The sequence below is a fragment of the Delphinus delphis genome, chromosome 15 (assembly GCF_949987515.2).
Source record: "Delphinus delphis chromosome 15, mDelDel1.2, whole genome shotgun sequence".
Classification (NCBI taxonomy): Eukaryota; Metazoa; Chordata; class Mammalia; order Artiodactyla; family Delphinidae; genus Delphinus; species Delphinus delphis.
In genome coordinates this window covers 49,343,954-49,359,081 of record NC_082697.1, presented here as the reverse complement: position 1 = coordinate 49,359,081, position 15,128 = coordinate 49,343,954, and the positions used below count along the sequence as shown (strand labels likewise).

General features: G+C 53.0%; 1 protein-coding gene and 1 pseudogene across 2 annotated transcripts in view; both read right to left on the bottom strand.

Annotated features, from left to right (window-relative positions):
* RAB40C (RAB40C, member RAS oncogene family) overlaps positions 1–15,128 on the bottom strand; it is a 28,916-nt gene that overhangs the window by 600 nt on the left and 13,188 nt on the right. For both annotated transcript variants that reach the window (XM_060031387.1, XM_060031386.1), the window contains exons 3-6: positions 10,411–10,471; positions 9,864–9,924; positions 721–798; positions 216–438 (exon numbers count right to left, since the gene is read on the bottom strand). In XM_060031387.1, the coding sequence (XP_059887370.1) occupies positions 216–438; positions 721–798; positions 9,864–9,924; positions 10,411–10,471 (423 nt within the window). The remainder of the gene's footprint in view (positions 1–215; positions 439–720; positions 799–9,863; positions 9,925–10,410; positions 10,472–15,128) is intronic.
* On the bottom strand, positions 3,868–6,295 carry LOC132438705 (protein TFG-like; annotated as a pseudogene).

The following is a 15,128-nucleotide window of genomic DNA, read 5'->3' as shown; positions in this document are numbered from 1 at the left end:
GCGGCTAGACCTCCAGCCCCTCAGCCTGGGCGACTACTGAGCTTCCCTGGCCGCCTTGGCAGCTCTGTTCTGGTGGGACTGCTGAGTCCAACGGCCTGGGAGGCGGAGCCTGGAACCTGTCAGCCTGCTGGGGGTGGGACAGGTCAGTCACGGCCCCGCCCCTCCTGAGCCACACCCCCAGCCCCACAGCCGGCCCCGCTGGGCACACTCCTCACCTCGGTTGGGCCTCCAGATCTTCTCCATGCCGTGCCGCATAAGCACGATGCGGGACAGCTCAGTGAAGGACTCGATGACGTTGAAGTTGCACAGTGGGCTGACCTCGAAGAAGGTCATGCAGTTCTTCTCCGCGTAGGCACGCGCCTGCTCTGTCGGGACTTGCCGCTTGAAGGCCAGGTGCAGCCGGTTCCCAACCAGGATCCGGGGGACCCCGGGTGCATGCTAGGTAGCGCACAGGACTCAGCAGAGGCAAGAACGTGGGACGCCCCCTCTCTGTGCTGCCCCCCCGGGGGGCCCTCTGTCGCTTCTCTGATGAGGTGGGGCTCCTTGGGGCACAGGACCCCACTGGGAGAGTGCCATAGCAGTCAGTGCATGAGAAGATGCAGAGCTGGGGCACAGGAGGGGCTGAAAATGGGGGTAACAGAGTCTCCTCCTGGGGGATGTGAGCGCACATGCTGGGGAGGGGGTGACCCTGGAAGGGGGTGTCCACAGGAGCACACCTACCTCATCGATCTCCTTGATCCACCGGTCAATGCCGTCGAAGGACCAGCGGTTGGTGATGTCATACACCAGAAGGATCCCCTGCAAGGGAAACGCGGGCATTACGAGGCCCAGGGGGCGCCCGGATGGAAGGGGTCTGGTTCAGGCTTGGCCCTACACCACTCCCTCCCAGCACAGGCAGGGCCAGGGACACTGGGGCACCAGCCAGACAGCTGTCAGGTGGACCATACAGTTTACTCAACAGGTGGCATCGTGGGAAATGTGCTTTGAGCTTTCCTCTTTGCGTTTCAGGGCGGCTCTGTGCACAGGGTTCAGCTAGCCCTGTCCCTGTCTCCTCACCATGGCCTGGCCCTGTGGCCCTGGACGCTGCCTGTGTGTGTGGGCTGCCTGACTGTCAGGGATCTCGTGGACTCAATACTGCCTCCTCCCTCCCCCTGAGGACTCAGCTGGGGCAGAACTGGCATTTTTTCAGTGTCTTTCCTCCAAGCACGTTGTATTACCCTGTGATCATTTAAAAGTCACTCGACCTAAGACAGGTGCACAAAGGACCACGTATGGTGAGGGGCTGTATCGCCACACTACCCAGCAGTGCATTCTTCCCGGGGGGCACCGAGCAGAGGTGTTTCTGAGTTTTCCAACCCACACTTGCTGAGGACTCCAGTCACTCTGGCAGCTGCCCCCACAAGCCGCACAGAGGGTGTGCTGCAGGGACTTTCCTGTCACGTTCCTTAGAGACCAATTACTCCATCTGCCCAGCTCTCCTTGTCGTCTGTGCCTGGTACATCTCAGCGGGGACCTGTCACAAGCCTCAGGAAGGCAACTCCAGCAAGTGAGTGTGGCCCCCAAGCCCACTCTGGCCTTACATCCCACCCTGAAGCAGTCTCCTCCAGAACCCAACCCCAAGCAGGACTCACACCCCTCCCCATCCCAGGAAGTCTTCTTCATTCAGTCCACGTCTCTATCACACACAGGGGAGGAGAAAAGTGCAGCTGAGATGGAAGGAACAGGGCACCCTCCATCTCAAAATGAGGAATTTTAAAGCCTTTCCCCTTAAAAATGTCCTTCAAATTCCAGAAGATGAGGTCCTGTTAAGACAAAGGTTGAGATTACTTTAACCCATCCTGGTGGCTCCTGCTCCCTGGATGGAAAGTCTTGCGCAGAATAGGGCGGAGCTGCCTGCTAGGGAGGAATGCCAGGCCTGGAGGGGAATCGGTTGCTGTGGTGGTCGACAGAGTACACTGACAAGGAATTCATCCTGTTCCCGGGGGCACAGGGACCAAAGCCCTCTCCCTTGGTGTTGGGATGGGGGTAGAGCCACCCGCCTTCCAACTTGGAAACCCCCTTCTAAGAAATAATTGAGGACATATCTAAAGACCAGCTTTGCCAGATGCTCATCACGGCATCGCTCGTAAGACAAAGAGCAGGAAACAAACTAAACATGTGGCCCCCAGGGCTGCTGAGCAGTCCAGCGAGGTGCAGACTCCCCTGGCAGGCAGGCAGGCGATGAAAGTAAGGATTCACTTGAGAGCACCTGTGCTGATCACATGCATAACAGACTGCAAGGTGACAAACACGGATCCCAAATGTTACAGACAGGGCAGTTTTTTAAAAAATACAAGTATAGGGGCTTCCCTGGTGGCACAGTGGTTAAGAATCCGCCTGCCATTGCAGGGGACACGGGTTCGAGCCCTGGTCCGGGAAGATCCCACATGCAGCGGAGAAACTAAGCCTATGCGCCACAACTACTGAAGCCCGCGGGCCCAGAGCCTGTGCTCTGCAACAAGAGAAGCCACCACAATGAGAAGCCTGCACCCGCAACAAAGAGTAGCCCCCACTCACTGCAACTAGAGAAAGCCCGCGTGCAGCAGCGAAGACTCAACGCAGCCAAAAATTAAATAAATGAATAAATTAATTAAAAAAAATACAAGTATAAGCACTCCACACACCACACAGAAAAGGTTTCCACGGACGTGACCACACATGGAAGGGCTGGATGGGGACTTACTTTCTTGCTTATGCTTCCTATGTAACATTATTAATTTTTTTATTTTTTGGATTCTACCATCTTTATTAACCTATCAATGTTACATTTTATACATAATATCTAGTTGTGTTCTCAAAGGGATCTACTTTAGGGGACTTCCCTGGCGGTCCAGTGGTTAAGACTCTGTGCTTCCACTGCAGGCGGCATGGGTTCAATCTCTGGTCAGGGAACTAAGACCCCACATACTGTGCAGTGAAGGGAAAAAGAAAATAAGGATCTACTTTAGTACATTGTGTTAATAGTAAAAAGCCAAGTAAGATGGCTGAACTTCAACCTAGCATTTAATTTTTAATAAATTTATTATTTTTTGCTGCGTTGGCTCTTCGTTGCTGCATGTGGGCTTTCTCCAGTTGTGGTGAGCGGGGGCTACTCTTCGTTGCGGTGCGCAGGCTTCCCATTGTGGTGGCTTCTCTTGTTGCAGAGCAAGGGCTCTAGGTGTGCGGGCGTCAGTAGTTGTGGCTCCTGGGCTCTAGAGCGCAGGCTCAGTAGCCCTGGTGCACGGGCTTAGTTGCTCCGCGGCATGTGGGATCTTCCCGGACCAGGGTTCAAACCCGTGTCCCCTGCATTGGCAGGCGGATTCTCAACCACTGCGCCACCAGGGAAGTCCCCAACCTAGCATTTTAATATCCTCTGGACAAGGTAAGCTAGAAAAGTCAATCACTTTGCGCACATGTAAGAGTAGTGTTCCAAAATGACTAGGAAGCTGCTACTTTTAAGCAGGGGAGGAAAAAAACCTTTCATTTTGGTCTTTTATTTCCCCAGCAAATTATACTTTCAATTAACAGCAACAATGATATCATAAAAAAAGGCTCTGCTTTTTTTTTTTTTTTTTGGTACAGGGGCCTCTCACTGCTGTGGCCTCTCCTGCTGCGGAGCACAGGCCCCGGACGTGCAGGCCCAGTGGCCGTGGCTCACGGGCCCAGCCGCTCGGCGGAACGTAGGATCCTCCCGGACCGAGGCACGAACCCACGTCCCCTGCATCGGCAGGCGGACTCTCAACCACTGCGCCACCAGGGAAGCCCTATGCTCTGCTTTTTAAATTTCTGTACTTCAGTACGAATTAAAATAGTAGTATTAGAGTCTTTTGGGAGTGTAACGGAGCCTCTTTATCGATAACCTGGTCCAGGTTGGGTATAGCCCTAACTGAAGGGAGGACGGCTATGTGCATAAGGATTAGACCCACTTGGTACTTCCAGGAGGTAGAGTGAAACCTGGTCTTGGTTGACAGGACCCGGGTTGGCTTGGAGCCATACTGGGTTGTAAGGCAGGGGCCACAGTGTAACTAGTGGGTTGAAAGTCTATGGAGGGTGGGTAACTGCTCGCCTGGTACTGCTGAGCCGGGTGAGCAGGCAAGTTGCTGAGACTGACCAGAAAAGGCAGGAGCCGGTGCCTGAGAAGTTGGTTGCTGGCCATGTCCCTGGAACTGCTGAGGCTGTTGAGGTGCATTTGGCCGATACAGCCTGAATACTGAATACCATTCTGCTGTAGTGGCTGGGAGGTGCCTGTGGCTGCTGAGTGCCATGGCCGGCCTGCTGCAGGTACTGCTGGCACATCTGACCTTCACTCTGACCTGCCTGAGTCTGAGCTCCTGTACATGGTGGCTGCTGTGGCTGAATTCCTGGTGGGTAAGCTGCAGAGGAGGCAGCAATGCTGTTGCGAGTTCCTGAGCAGTCTTCTTTCTGCAGGAGCACTGGGTGGCCCTGAAACCTGATCATCTGTTAAGCCGAACGCTGACAGGACATTTTTATTGATTTCACCTTGGTTTTTTTTCTCTTCTTAGATATTTATTTATTTAATTTATTTATCTGACCACGCCGGGTCTTAGCTGCGGCATGCAGGATCTTTGTTGTGGCATGCAGCCTCTTAGTTCCCGACCAGGGATCGAACCTGGGCCCCCTGCATTGGGAGCATGGAGTCTTAACTCATTATGGACCGGAGGATTTTTGCAGAAACTTAACGCCTGTGGCTGGCGATTTTTAGTTTGGCCGGCCAAAATGTTAATTCTTCTATTTCACTAACACTTTGTGGGTTATCACATTCAATAGTTACACCTGACACACCTGTAAAGTCCTCTAATTTTCAAGAAATGTTGTCTTCGATCCACTTTTCTGCAGAAGCAAAGGAGTTTCATGTTCACTTTCCGTATCAGAATCAATCACTAAAGTTTTTTGTCTTTTTGTTGGTCTACTATTCACATCGTCTGAATCAGAACTATATTCTGAAGAACTATCATCTTCTGAGACACTAGGGTATATGTCGCTTGGACAATCAGAGAAAGCATCTGCATAAAATTCACCGAAATATTCTACTTCACTCAAAATTTCGCGATGCGTCATTTTTGAAAATTTTACATTTATAATATACACAAGGTTGGAACAAAAACCTAACGGAGCAAAATGTGAATGATAACGACAATCGTAAGTTGTATAATGAACCCATGATCAATTTTAAGCTCTAACAACTTTGCATGCTGATGTTAATCGTATCACTCTCTAAAAACATATTGATACATCTCCGGGCAATAATGTGTTAACCACTTGACCACCAAGGAAGTCCCTCACCTTGGTTTTTGAAAGGATCAAAAGCTGACATACTTGCTGCCATAACCTGAGTAGACTGTTTTCCAGAAGAATCAGAAGCAGCAGGCCTTTTTTTTTTTTTTTTTTTTTGCGGTACGTGGGCCTCTCACTGTTGCAGCCTCTCCCGTTGCGGAGCACAGGCTCTGGACGCGCAGGCTCAGCGGCCATGGCTCACGGGCCCAGCCGCTCCGCAACATGTGGGATCTTCCCGGACCGGGGCCCGAACCCGTGTCCCCTGCATCGGCAGGCGGACTCTCAACCACTGCGCCACCAGGGAAGCCCAGCAGGCTTCTTCTTTTAATGTCCTTTTCTAGCAGCAGGCTTTTCTTCCCTACCATTCACAGTATCACTTTCAGGAATGTTGGTGGATGGTCCTGGTTCTCCAGGTGGTTCCAAGCTATCCAATAAGTGATTCACTTTATTTAGAAGCTCCATCAGTTCTCGATGAAGGTATTTCACCTGACTTGATTCAAGGGGTGTTGGTTGGCAGTTAACAAATAATGTCGGTCTCAGTATCCTACTACACTGAATTGCAAAGGAAAGGTCAGAACTATCAAAAACTGTTAGAAGATCTCCATCTTCATGTTTATATTTTATTGTAATTTCATCATTACTCAGAAGTTTTCCTCTGAAGAGTCACTGCATCATTAGCACTAATTCATCATTAATATTATCTTCATTATGAATGGGAATTCGCTGAATATCCTCCCCAAGTTGAGCTTTGATGATTAGCTTCCCACTCAGATTCAACTGCCCAATCATGGTGGACTCCAGGATGTTCTATATATAAAAGTCTAGAGAAAGATGGTTTGTCCAGGTCACTGCTGCCGCCCCTCCACAGGTCTCCACTGATCAGATCGGTGCGAGGCTGCCACTGCTGGACTCTGGGGCATTGGGGGAAGGCTGTGGTCACAGCCCACTTGGTTGCCCTCCCCAGGGCCGCCGCATCTTGCTGGCAGGCTCTCACGGGCCCCGGCCAATCACACAGACCCACCAAGCCTAGCGAAAGCTCGGGCCAGTACCGGCAGGTGGGGAAAGAAGAGGGGCGGGCCTAAAAGCTCAAGCAAATGAGGAGAAGCCCATTTCTTGGGTTCAGGCTTCAACTGCACCCTGAGGCTGTGGAGAAGCCTGCCCTTGGCTGCTCCCCCTGGCTGGCACCAGCCTCTGCCCACCACCAACAACCACCACCTAAGTCTGACAGGGCAGGGTGATGACAGAGAGGTCACAGGAGGAAGGACACAGAGCTGGTCACACTGCAGACGGGGACCAAAGTGATCATGGGCTTGGCAGGGAAAAACACCTAGGGTCGACCACAGGTGGGATAGTTGAGAAACCAAAATGAGGCTCCTGGTTACCAGGACTACCCCCTCAAAGGACTCCAGAATCAGCTGTGTATCTCAAAGAGCCAGAGGAGGGGCAAAGAGATTCTCACTATATTTCTTTTCCTTTTTTTTTGCTTAGCTTTTTAAAAGTTAGTAAGTACTCTAGGGTATAAATAGAAGCTCTGGTCCCTTAACCCGCCCAGGAATCACCTGTCTTTCAAGCATCTCCCAGGCGTTTCCTGACCCGGACTGGGTCATGGTGCAAACCGCCTGGCACCCGCAGGGCCCTTCCCCCACAGCGGCCAGCACCTCATGCCAGGCTCATCAGCTAGCACTGCTGTTGGGTTTCAGGTAATGCACCTAATTTTATTACAAACATCAGCGATGAACCTCTGAGTACATACATATAACTCGAGCTGTAAGAGAGAATCTCTGGATGTGGAGCTTGGGCCTAGGAGTGCACACCCTTATTGTTGCCAAGGTGATTTATTGACCTTATACACCAAAAAAACGCACAGGTTTTAGGTATGAACAGTTTGATGACTTTGGACAAATATATATACCTGCGCAATCACCACCCCAACTAAAGCACAGAGGTGCGGTTTTTAATTAAGTTAGTTTTGGAGTGAGTAATGCATTTGTGTGGTGAAGCTGCCAAGGAACCAGAGACTGTGGCTGAACACACCTGCCCACACTCATATGCATGGGCTCTGCCCAGAAGCCAGCGCACTGACAAGGGGAGTAGCCGTCAAAGCTGTTGATCCACACGCGCCCCACCCAGGCGGGGCCGACTGGCAGGGTGGTGTCCTAGTCAGCACTCACTGGGCACCCAGACCGCTCTCCATGTGAAACCTGAAACCCTCCCTCCAGGAGACCAGTGCCTCACTGAGCTCCCCCTCGTCCTAATCCAGCTGATCCCAAACCCCAACTAAACAGGACGTCGCCCACCGCTGGCTCCCTCCACACGCACAGCCCCGGGGGAACTGGCGCAGGGGACCGCTCTCCCCCCTGAGCCACGAGTGGCCACCTCAGACCTCGGCAACAGAAAACAAGGGCCACAAGACAGAGAGGGCCAGGGGTTGGTCAGTGGCTCTGTGGCCTGGGCCCTGAGAGATCTGCAAGGCCTCTTTGTTCTTAACCGAGGGTAGGAGGGTGACAAGACAAGAAAAACAAGACTTGGGAAGACAGTTATGCCAGCCTGCACCATCGGGCTGCACAAAGCCATGCTGGTGCCAAATCTGGAAAACACCAACCAAGCAGGATGGAAACAGGAAAGGCGAAGCACTACTGTTTAGGTAGGAGCACCCACGGTCAGCTTTGCAGCCAAAAACCACCTATCCACCCACCATCCAGGCCCGAGATGCGCACTCAGAATCTGCAACTGGCTCCTCCAGCCCAGAAGCAACAAGAACCTCTGGAATTAGCACAGAATTAAGCGCAAGCAACGACACATGCACACTGACTGCTGATTGCTCTGGAGAGGACGTGGACGTGGTAAAGGTGTTCCCTTCCCCAAAGCGCGTGCTCTGGCGAATGCCCAGGTTCTCAGGTGTGCCCTTCTGTCCTGCTCCATGTTCACATCCGAGCAAGCGGACATCTGAGCCCGTTCAGGTTCAGTCTCCCAGGACCTTCCTTGATATTTCCCAATCGCCCAATTATCATAACCCAAGGTAACTACTCCCCTTATCGCCTCATTTTCTTTTTTTATCGAAAAAGTAACAATGTGTGTGCCATAAAAAACTGGGAAACATTCAAAAGCAAAGGGAAGACAACAGAACTCATCAGTAATCCCATGGTCCAGAAATAATGAACACCTCCCCTCGGAACATGGCTTTCTCACTTCCTTGTATGTATGAATCATTGTCAGGGTCCCTCCTCTACAGAAGGTAGCCCACGGAACATTCTCCTTGGTGCTCAAGCGCTCCCTGTGCATCCACTGAGGGCCTGGCTGTGAGGGCCTTGTCCTTCCTTAACCTCACATCCAGTGCCGTCCACACCAGAGGGCTGCTGTCCCTGACCACCCAGCACCAGCTGCTCCAGGTGGAACTGCCAGGTTAAGCACCACCTCTGCGGCCCCTCACACCAGGCACACACTGGGGGGTGGAGCCAGCGGACAGGCAGCACCACTGCAGTCTGGAGCCTCTGAGCCCAGCCTGAGGGTCCTCCACCCACATTCACACCTCAGCAGGGAGAGAGGCGCTCTCACCACCCCTGAGCGTCTCCGGCTCAGGAGGGGGAGCCTGGTCACCTCAGGAGGGGGAGCCTGGTCACCTGAAGACACCATCGATTCCTGCTCACCAGGCAGAAAGGACGCCCGGCGCTCCCCACTACCCAGGCCAGATTGAAGGGGTGACAGGCTCTACACAGCCAGAGGCCATGACACGGGCCCATGGGCCCCCTGGCGGAGCACCCTGTTTGGGGAGAATGGTTGGACAGGGCTGACTGAGGGCTCTCCTCAGCAATTCCAGAAGCCCAAGGGGTCATGGCCCTGCCCTGCACAGACAGGGCTGGTCTTGAATCCAGTCCCCTCACGCTGAAGCAGCGAGTGGGTAGCTGGTCTATTCACACAACTGCTTCTTCCCCTCCTTCCAGCCTTGAATCACAAACAGACCCGGTCAGCATGCAAGCCCGTCGTAGGGAGCCCAGGAGACACAGAGAGGGACGAGCAAGTCCCCAGGCCCCCCAGTGAGCCCCCTCGCCCCTGCGCAGGCCACAGCTTAGGTGCTCTTCCAGGGCAGGCCCCGCCTGGGACAGCCCCCATCTCCGCTCCCTGCTAATGCCCTGCCCTTTAGGACCTGTGGCAGCCCCTCCCACGGCGGCTCCAGCTCCCAGTCCCGCGGTCTGATGAGTGATCCAGACCGGCTGGCCTGGGAGCTCCAGCAGCCTCCTCACTCAGCACAGGGAGAAGTCACCCCTGGTGAACCAGGTGATGGGGGACCTCTCCACAGTACAGGGTTCCCACACACCTCCTGCAGCAGCTCTGGGCAGCAAGGGCCACAGGAGCTCGTGGGGCCCTGGCACCCTCTGAAGGCTGAGGCCCCTCCACTCGGGGGCATCCTTGTTTGGGCTCCTGGTTGGAAGGCTGATGTTCAAACGAAAAACTTCCTTGGAAAGAACCCTGCACGTGGTGTCTGACAGCACCGCACGTGTGAGGAGAGCGGCCCCTCTGGAGAACAGCCCCGGCAGCACCGCTGGTCTTACCTGTGCGCCCCTGGAGTAGGACCTGAAGATGGTGCAGAACCTGCCCTGGCCCGATGTGTCCCTGAAACAAAGGCGGTTGGGGATGCGGCCCGTGGGACCCCAGCATGCACAGCATGACCCCCTCCTACTCTGCTGCACATGCTGGCCAGCCTCCATGGGCCTGGGCACCCCAGGAGACTGCCCTGTGGGGCGGGAGAACCCCAAACCTGGACGAATTTACAGCTCAACTTTGAGGTTCTGGAAATGCCCTTAATGTGGAGCCCAGTAAAGGGCAAGGTGAGAGGGGCTGTGGCTCCTGTGGAAGTGAGTCTTTGTGGGCAAAGGGAGCTGGGCTCTGCCCGAACAAGCAGCCCTGGGCCTTCTGGTTTCTGCATCACGTTCCAGCCCATGTTTATACAGGGGCGGTATCAATAGCTAGTCTACTGACACGTAAACAGGGCGCCTTCCAGTCTCCTTAAGGATTCCTGAGTCACTTCACTTGGCTTCCCGGCCCGCACAACAACTGAAGTGTGGCAGCCAGGCACCTTGGCCGCACAGCCCGACTCACCAGAGTTCCAGCTTGACCCGCCGGCCGTCCAGCAGGATGGTGGTAGTCTTGTAGTCGATCCCTGCAAGGAAGCAGAGGGTGGCTGAAGGACCCACCTGGCCAGCGCCCAGTCCCTGAAGCCAAGCAGAAGTGTGGCTCCAGCCCAGGCAGCCCAGTGACCCCAGCTGGCCACCCTCCTGTCACCCCAGAGACGCAAGCCGGGTACCAATGGCACCGGCCAAAGGGAGGGCAGCTGGTCTCAGCATCGGCCCACGTCGTGTGCTTCTCAAAGCTAATGGGTTTTCTGAGTTCTTGGGTTCATTGCAGCTCCCAGGTACTGACAACGGGAGCGTGCTTGGAGCATGATTTAGTGGTACAGTAACGTCTAAAATGCCATTTCTCTGGAGAGGTATCTGGAGAACCTCTGCTTGCCATGTCTTTAGTTTTTATTCTTTATACTTTTTTTTTTTTTGCGGTACGCGGGCCTCTCACTGTTGTGGTCTTTCCCATTGCGGAGCACAGGCTCCGGACGCGCAGGCTCAGCGGCCATGGCTCATGGGCCCAGCCGCTCCGCGGCATGTGGGATCTTCCCAGACCGGGGCACGAACCCATGTCCCCTGCATCGACAGGCAGACTCTCAACCACTGCGCCACCAGGGAAGCCCTATACTTTTTAAAATTGAAGTATAGTTGAATTATGTTTCAGGTGTACCGCAAAGTGATTCAGCTATATATATATCTCTATCCTTTTTCAGATTCTTTTCCATTATAGATTTATATAAGATATCGAATATAGTTTCCTATGTTACACAGTAGATCCTTGTTTATTATTTTTTCATACTTTTAAGCGAAAAAAGTCAGTCCAAGAAAGGTGGGTAGGAGCAGGGCCAGTGCTGGATGCATTACTTTAGATGTAAGATCTTCAACTGGTTTATAGGCCATCGGGAAACTTCCTAAAAGCTGTCTTTTCTCCTCCTTCCTTAAGCCTTAAAGATGTCATCAGCTTCTTGGCTGTTTATAACACTTGCTCTAAGAAGGCTTGGAAATGGGCATTTTTAATGCAGACACTGCTCTCACACATTGTGTGTGCATGTGCAAAGCCAACCTCAGAGAGCTGCACGTGAAGCCTCTACCCTCAACGTCCTTCCATCTGGCTAACTTCTAACCATGTGTCAAAACCTGGCTCCCACCCATCAAAAGACACTCAACGGAATGAAAACACAATCCACGAAATGGGAGAGAATATTTGCAAATCACGTATCTGATGAGGAACTGATATTCAGAAAATATGAAGAAATCCTACCACTCAACAACAACAAAAATCCAATTAGAAAATGGGCAAAAGACTTTCTCCAAAGAAGATATGCAAATAGCTAATAAGCACATGAAAGGATGCTCAACATCACTAATCAGTAGGGAAATGCAAATCAAAACCACATGAGAAGGACTTCCCTGGTGGCGCAGTGGTTAAGAATCCGCCTGCCAATGCAGGGGACACGGGTTCGAGCCCTGGAAGATCCCACATGCTGCAGAGCAACTAAGCCCGTGTGACACAACTACTGAGCCCGTAAGCCACAACAACTGAGCCCGTGTGTTGCAAGTACCGAAGCCCACGCACCTAGAGCCCAAGCTCCGAAACAAGAGAAGCCACCGCAATGAGAAGCCCATGCACCACAACGAAGAGTAGCCCCCGCTTGCCCCAACTGGAGAGAGCCTGTGTGCAGCAATGAAGAACCAACGATGAAGACCTGATGCAGCCAAAAAAATAATTAATTAATTAAAATAAAGAAAAAACCACATGAGATACCACGTCACACCCACTAGATGGTTATTATCAAAAACCCAGAAAGTAAGCAGCATTGGTGAGGATGTGGAGAAATCGGAACCTTTGTGCACTGCTGGTGGGAATGGAAAATGGTGCAGACACCATGGAAGACAGTATAGCATTTCCTCAGAGAATTAAACACAGAATTACCACGTAATCCAGAAATTCCACTTCAGGTTTATACCGCAAAGAAGTGAAAGCAGGAAATCGAACATGTATATATTTGCACATCCACGTTCACTGCAGTGTTATTCACAATAGTCAAAAGGTGGGCGCAACCCAAGCGTCCAAAGATGGATGAAGTCCATCTGTACAACAAAATATTATTCCACCTTAAAAAGGAAGGAAAGGGGGCTTCCCTGGTGGCGCATTGGTTGAGAGTCCGCCTGCCGATGCAGGGGACACGGGTTTGTGTCCGGGTCTGGGAAGATCCCACATGCCGCGGAGCGTCTAGGCCCATGAGCCATGGCTGCTGAGCCTGCGAGTCCGGAGCCTGTGCTCCGCAATGGGAGAGGCACAACAGTGAGAGGCCCGTGTACCGCAAAAAAAAAAAAAAAAAAAAAAGGAAGGAAAGGGACTTCCCTGGTGGCACAGTGGTTAAGCATCTGCTTGCTAATGCAGGGGGAATATGGGTTTGATCCCTGGTCCGGGAAGATCCCACATGCCGCAGAGGAACTAAGCCTGTGCGCCACAACTACTGAGCCTGTGCACCACAACTACTGAGCCCATGCTCTAGAGCCTGCGCACCACAACTACTGAAGTCCACGCACCCTAGAACCCACACGCTGCACCTACTGAAGCCCGTGCACTCTAGGGCCCGCATGCTGCAACTACCGAGCCCGCGTGCTGCAACTACTGAAGCCCACGCTCCTAGAGCCTGTGCTCTGCAACGAGAAGCCACTGCAATGAGAAGCCCGCACGCCGCAATGAGAAGCCCATGCGCCACAACAAAGAGTGGACCCCACTTGATACAACTAGAGAAAGCCCGTGCACAGCAACGAAGACCCAATGCAGCCAAAAATAAAAATAATTTTAAAAAATAATAAAAAAAATAAAAAGGAGGGAAAGTCTGACACATGCTACAACATGCATGAACCTTAAAGACATTATGCTCGGTAAAATAAGCCCTACACAAAAGGGCAAATCCTGTATGATCCCTTCTACGAGGGCCCTAGAGCATCAGATTCAGAGACAGAAAGTAGATAGAGGTCGCCAGGGGCTGGAGGAGGGGGTGGGGAGTTAGTGCTTAGTGGGGACAGTTTCAGTTGGGAAGATGAGAAATTTCTGGAGCTGATGGGGGTGCCACTGAACTATACACCCAAAAATATTTAAAATGGTAAATTTTATGTTGTGTATATTTTGCCACATTTTTTTTTTTTAAAGTGAAAGAAGATTCTCCTGCACATATTCTCAAGCTAAAGAAACACTCTTCAGGGAGGAATAGAACTCAGGCCCGTCTCCACCGTCCTTCCTCTGCATCCACCCCTCCCCCCAATTGCCTGCTGATAACCCACTTCTTTGGGTGGAAACTCTTGGAATTCTCTGTCAAACAGGAAGCTCAGATTTGGCCCAGGACACCCTCCTTTCAGTCCTGGCTCTACAGCTGCTGTGAGAGCTGGGCCCCATGAGGACAGTGTTGGAAACAGCAACCTCCAGGAAGGCTGTGGATGGGGATGCCCATCCTCTACACAATGTCACCTCCATGTGGTGGACCAGCCCAGCAGGTTCTGGCCATGGGGACTGGATACCCTCTGCCAAGGGCAGCCCCCATGAAAGGACCCCGATCGAGGTGGCACCATGGCCCAAAGGCCCAGCCTGGAGCTGCAGGAAGGAGCGGGCGCCCAGGAAGGGCCCAGGAGGAAGCAGGGCACAGGGAGCGGGGCTGCTGCCCTTGCCCGCCTCTGGGGAGGAGGCCAGCCTCTGCACACCGTGAGGCTTGCACAGCTGGGCGCCTTGCCCACCCACCGCCTGCGCCCAACCGACCCCTTACTCACAACTTCAACTTCAGAAAGGATGACCAGTCCTCACCCTCCAGGGGCTCTGCTCAAAGCTCTGCCAAATGCCCAAGAGAGACCTGTGGGGACAGGCACTCAGAGCCAGGAGCAGGCACCATGAGGGATCAGCTCTGCACTCCTCCCAGCACGCCCCCCCGCACCTCCCACAGTCCACCAGCTGGGTCAGAGGGCTCCCGGAGAACAGGGTTCCCAGGGAATGGGCCACTAAACCAGAGACTCCCGCCCAGGAGCCCTCCCTACAGCACGGCACTGGCACCCCCAGAAAGGCTGAGCAGCCTTGTGAGGGGACTGAGGGCAGTGGACGGCAGGTCCCCACAGCAGATGGCAGTGTCCAGCTGAGAATGGCCGGGGAGCTGGCCGTGCAGAAAACACGGACAGCCCTCAGGCTGACACGCTCCCTCAGAGGTAAAAAAATCTCAAGTAGGGGGCTTCCCTGGTGGCGCAGTGGTTGAGAGTCCGCCTGCTGATGCAGGGGACACGGGTTCGTGCCCCGGTCCGGGAAGATCCCACATGCCGCGGAGCAGCTAGGCCCATGAGCCATGGCCGCTGAGCCTGCGCGTCCGGAGCCTGTGCTCTGCAGCGGGAGAGGCCACAACAGTGAGAGGCCTGCATACCGCAAAAAAAAAAAAAAAAAAAAAAAAATCTCAAGTAGGGGACTTCCCTGATGGTCCAGTGGTTAGGACTCTGTACTTCCACTTCAGGGGGCGGGGGTTTGATCCTTGGTGGGGGAACTGATGAGATCCCACATGCTGTGCGGTGCAGCCAAAAAATAAAAAAAAACAAAACGAAAAAACTCACGTATATTTTTCACGCTTGCTCTGCCTCTCACCTGCCCACCTCCCAAATCTGGATAAAAATGTACAGTGTGCTTTACAAATTCATAGAAAATACTGACAAAGC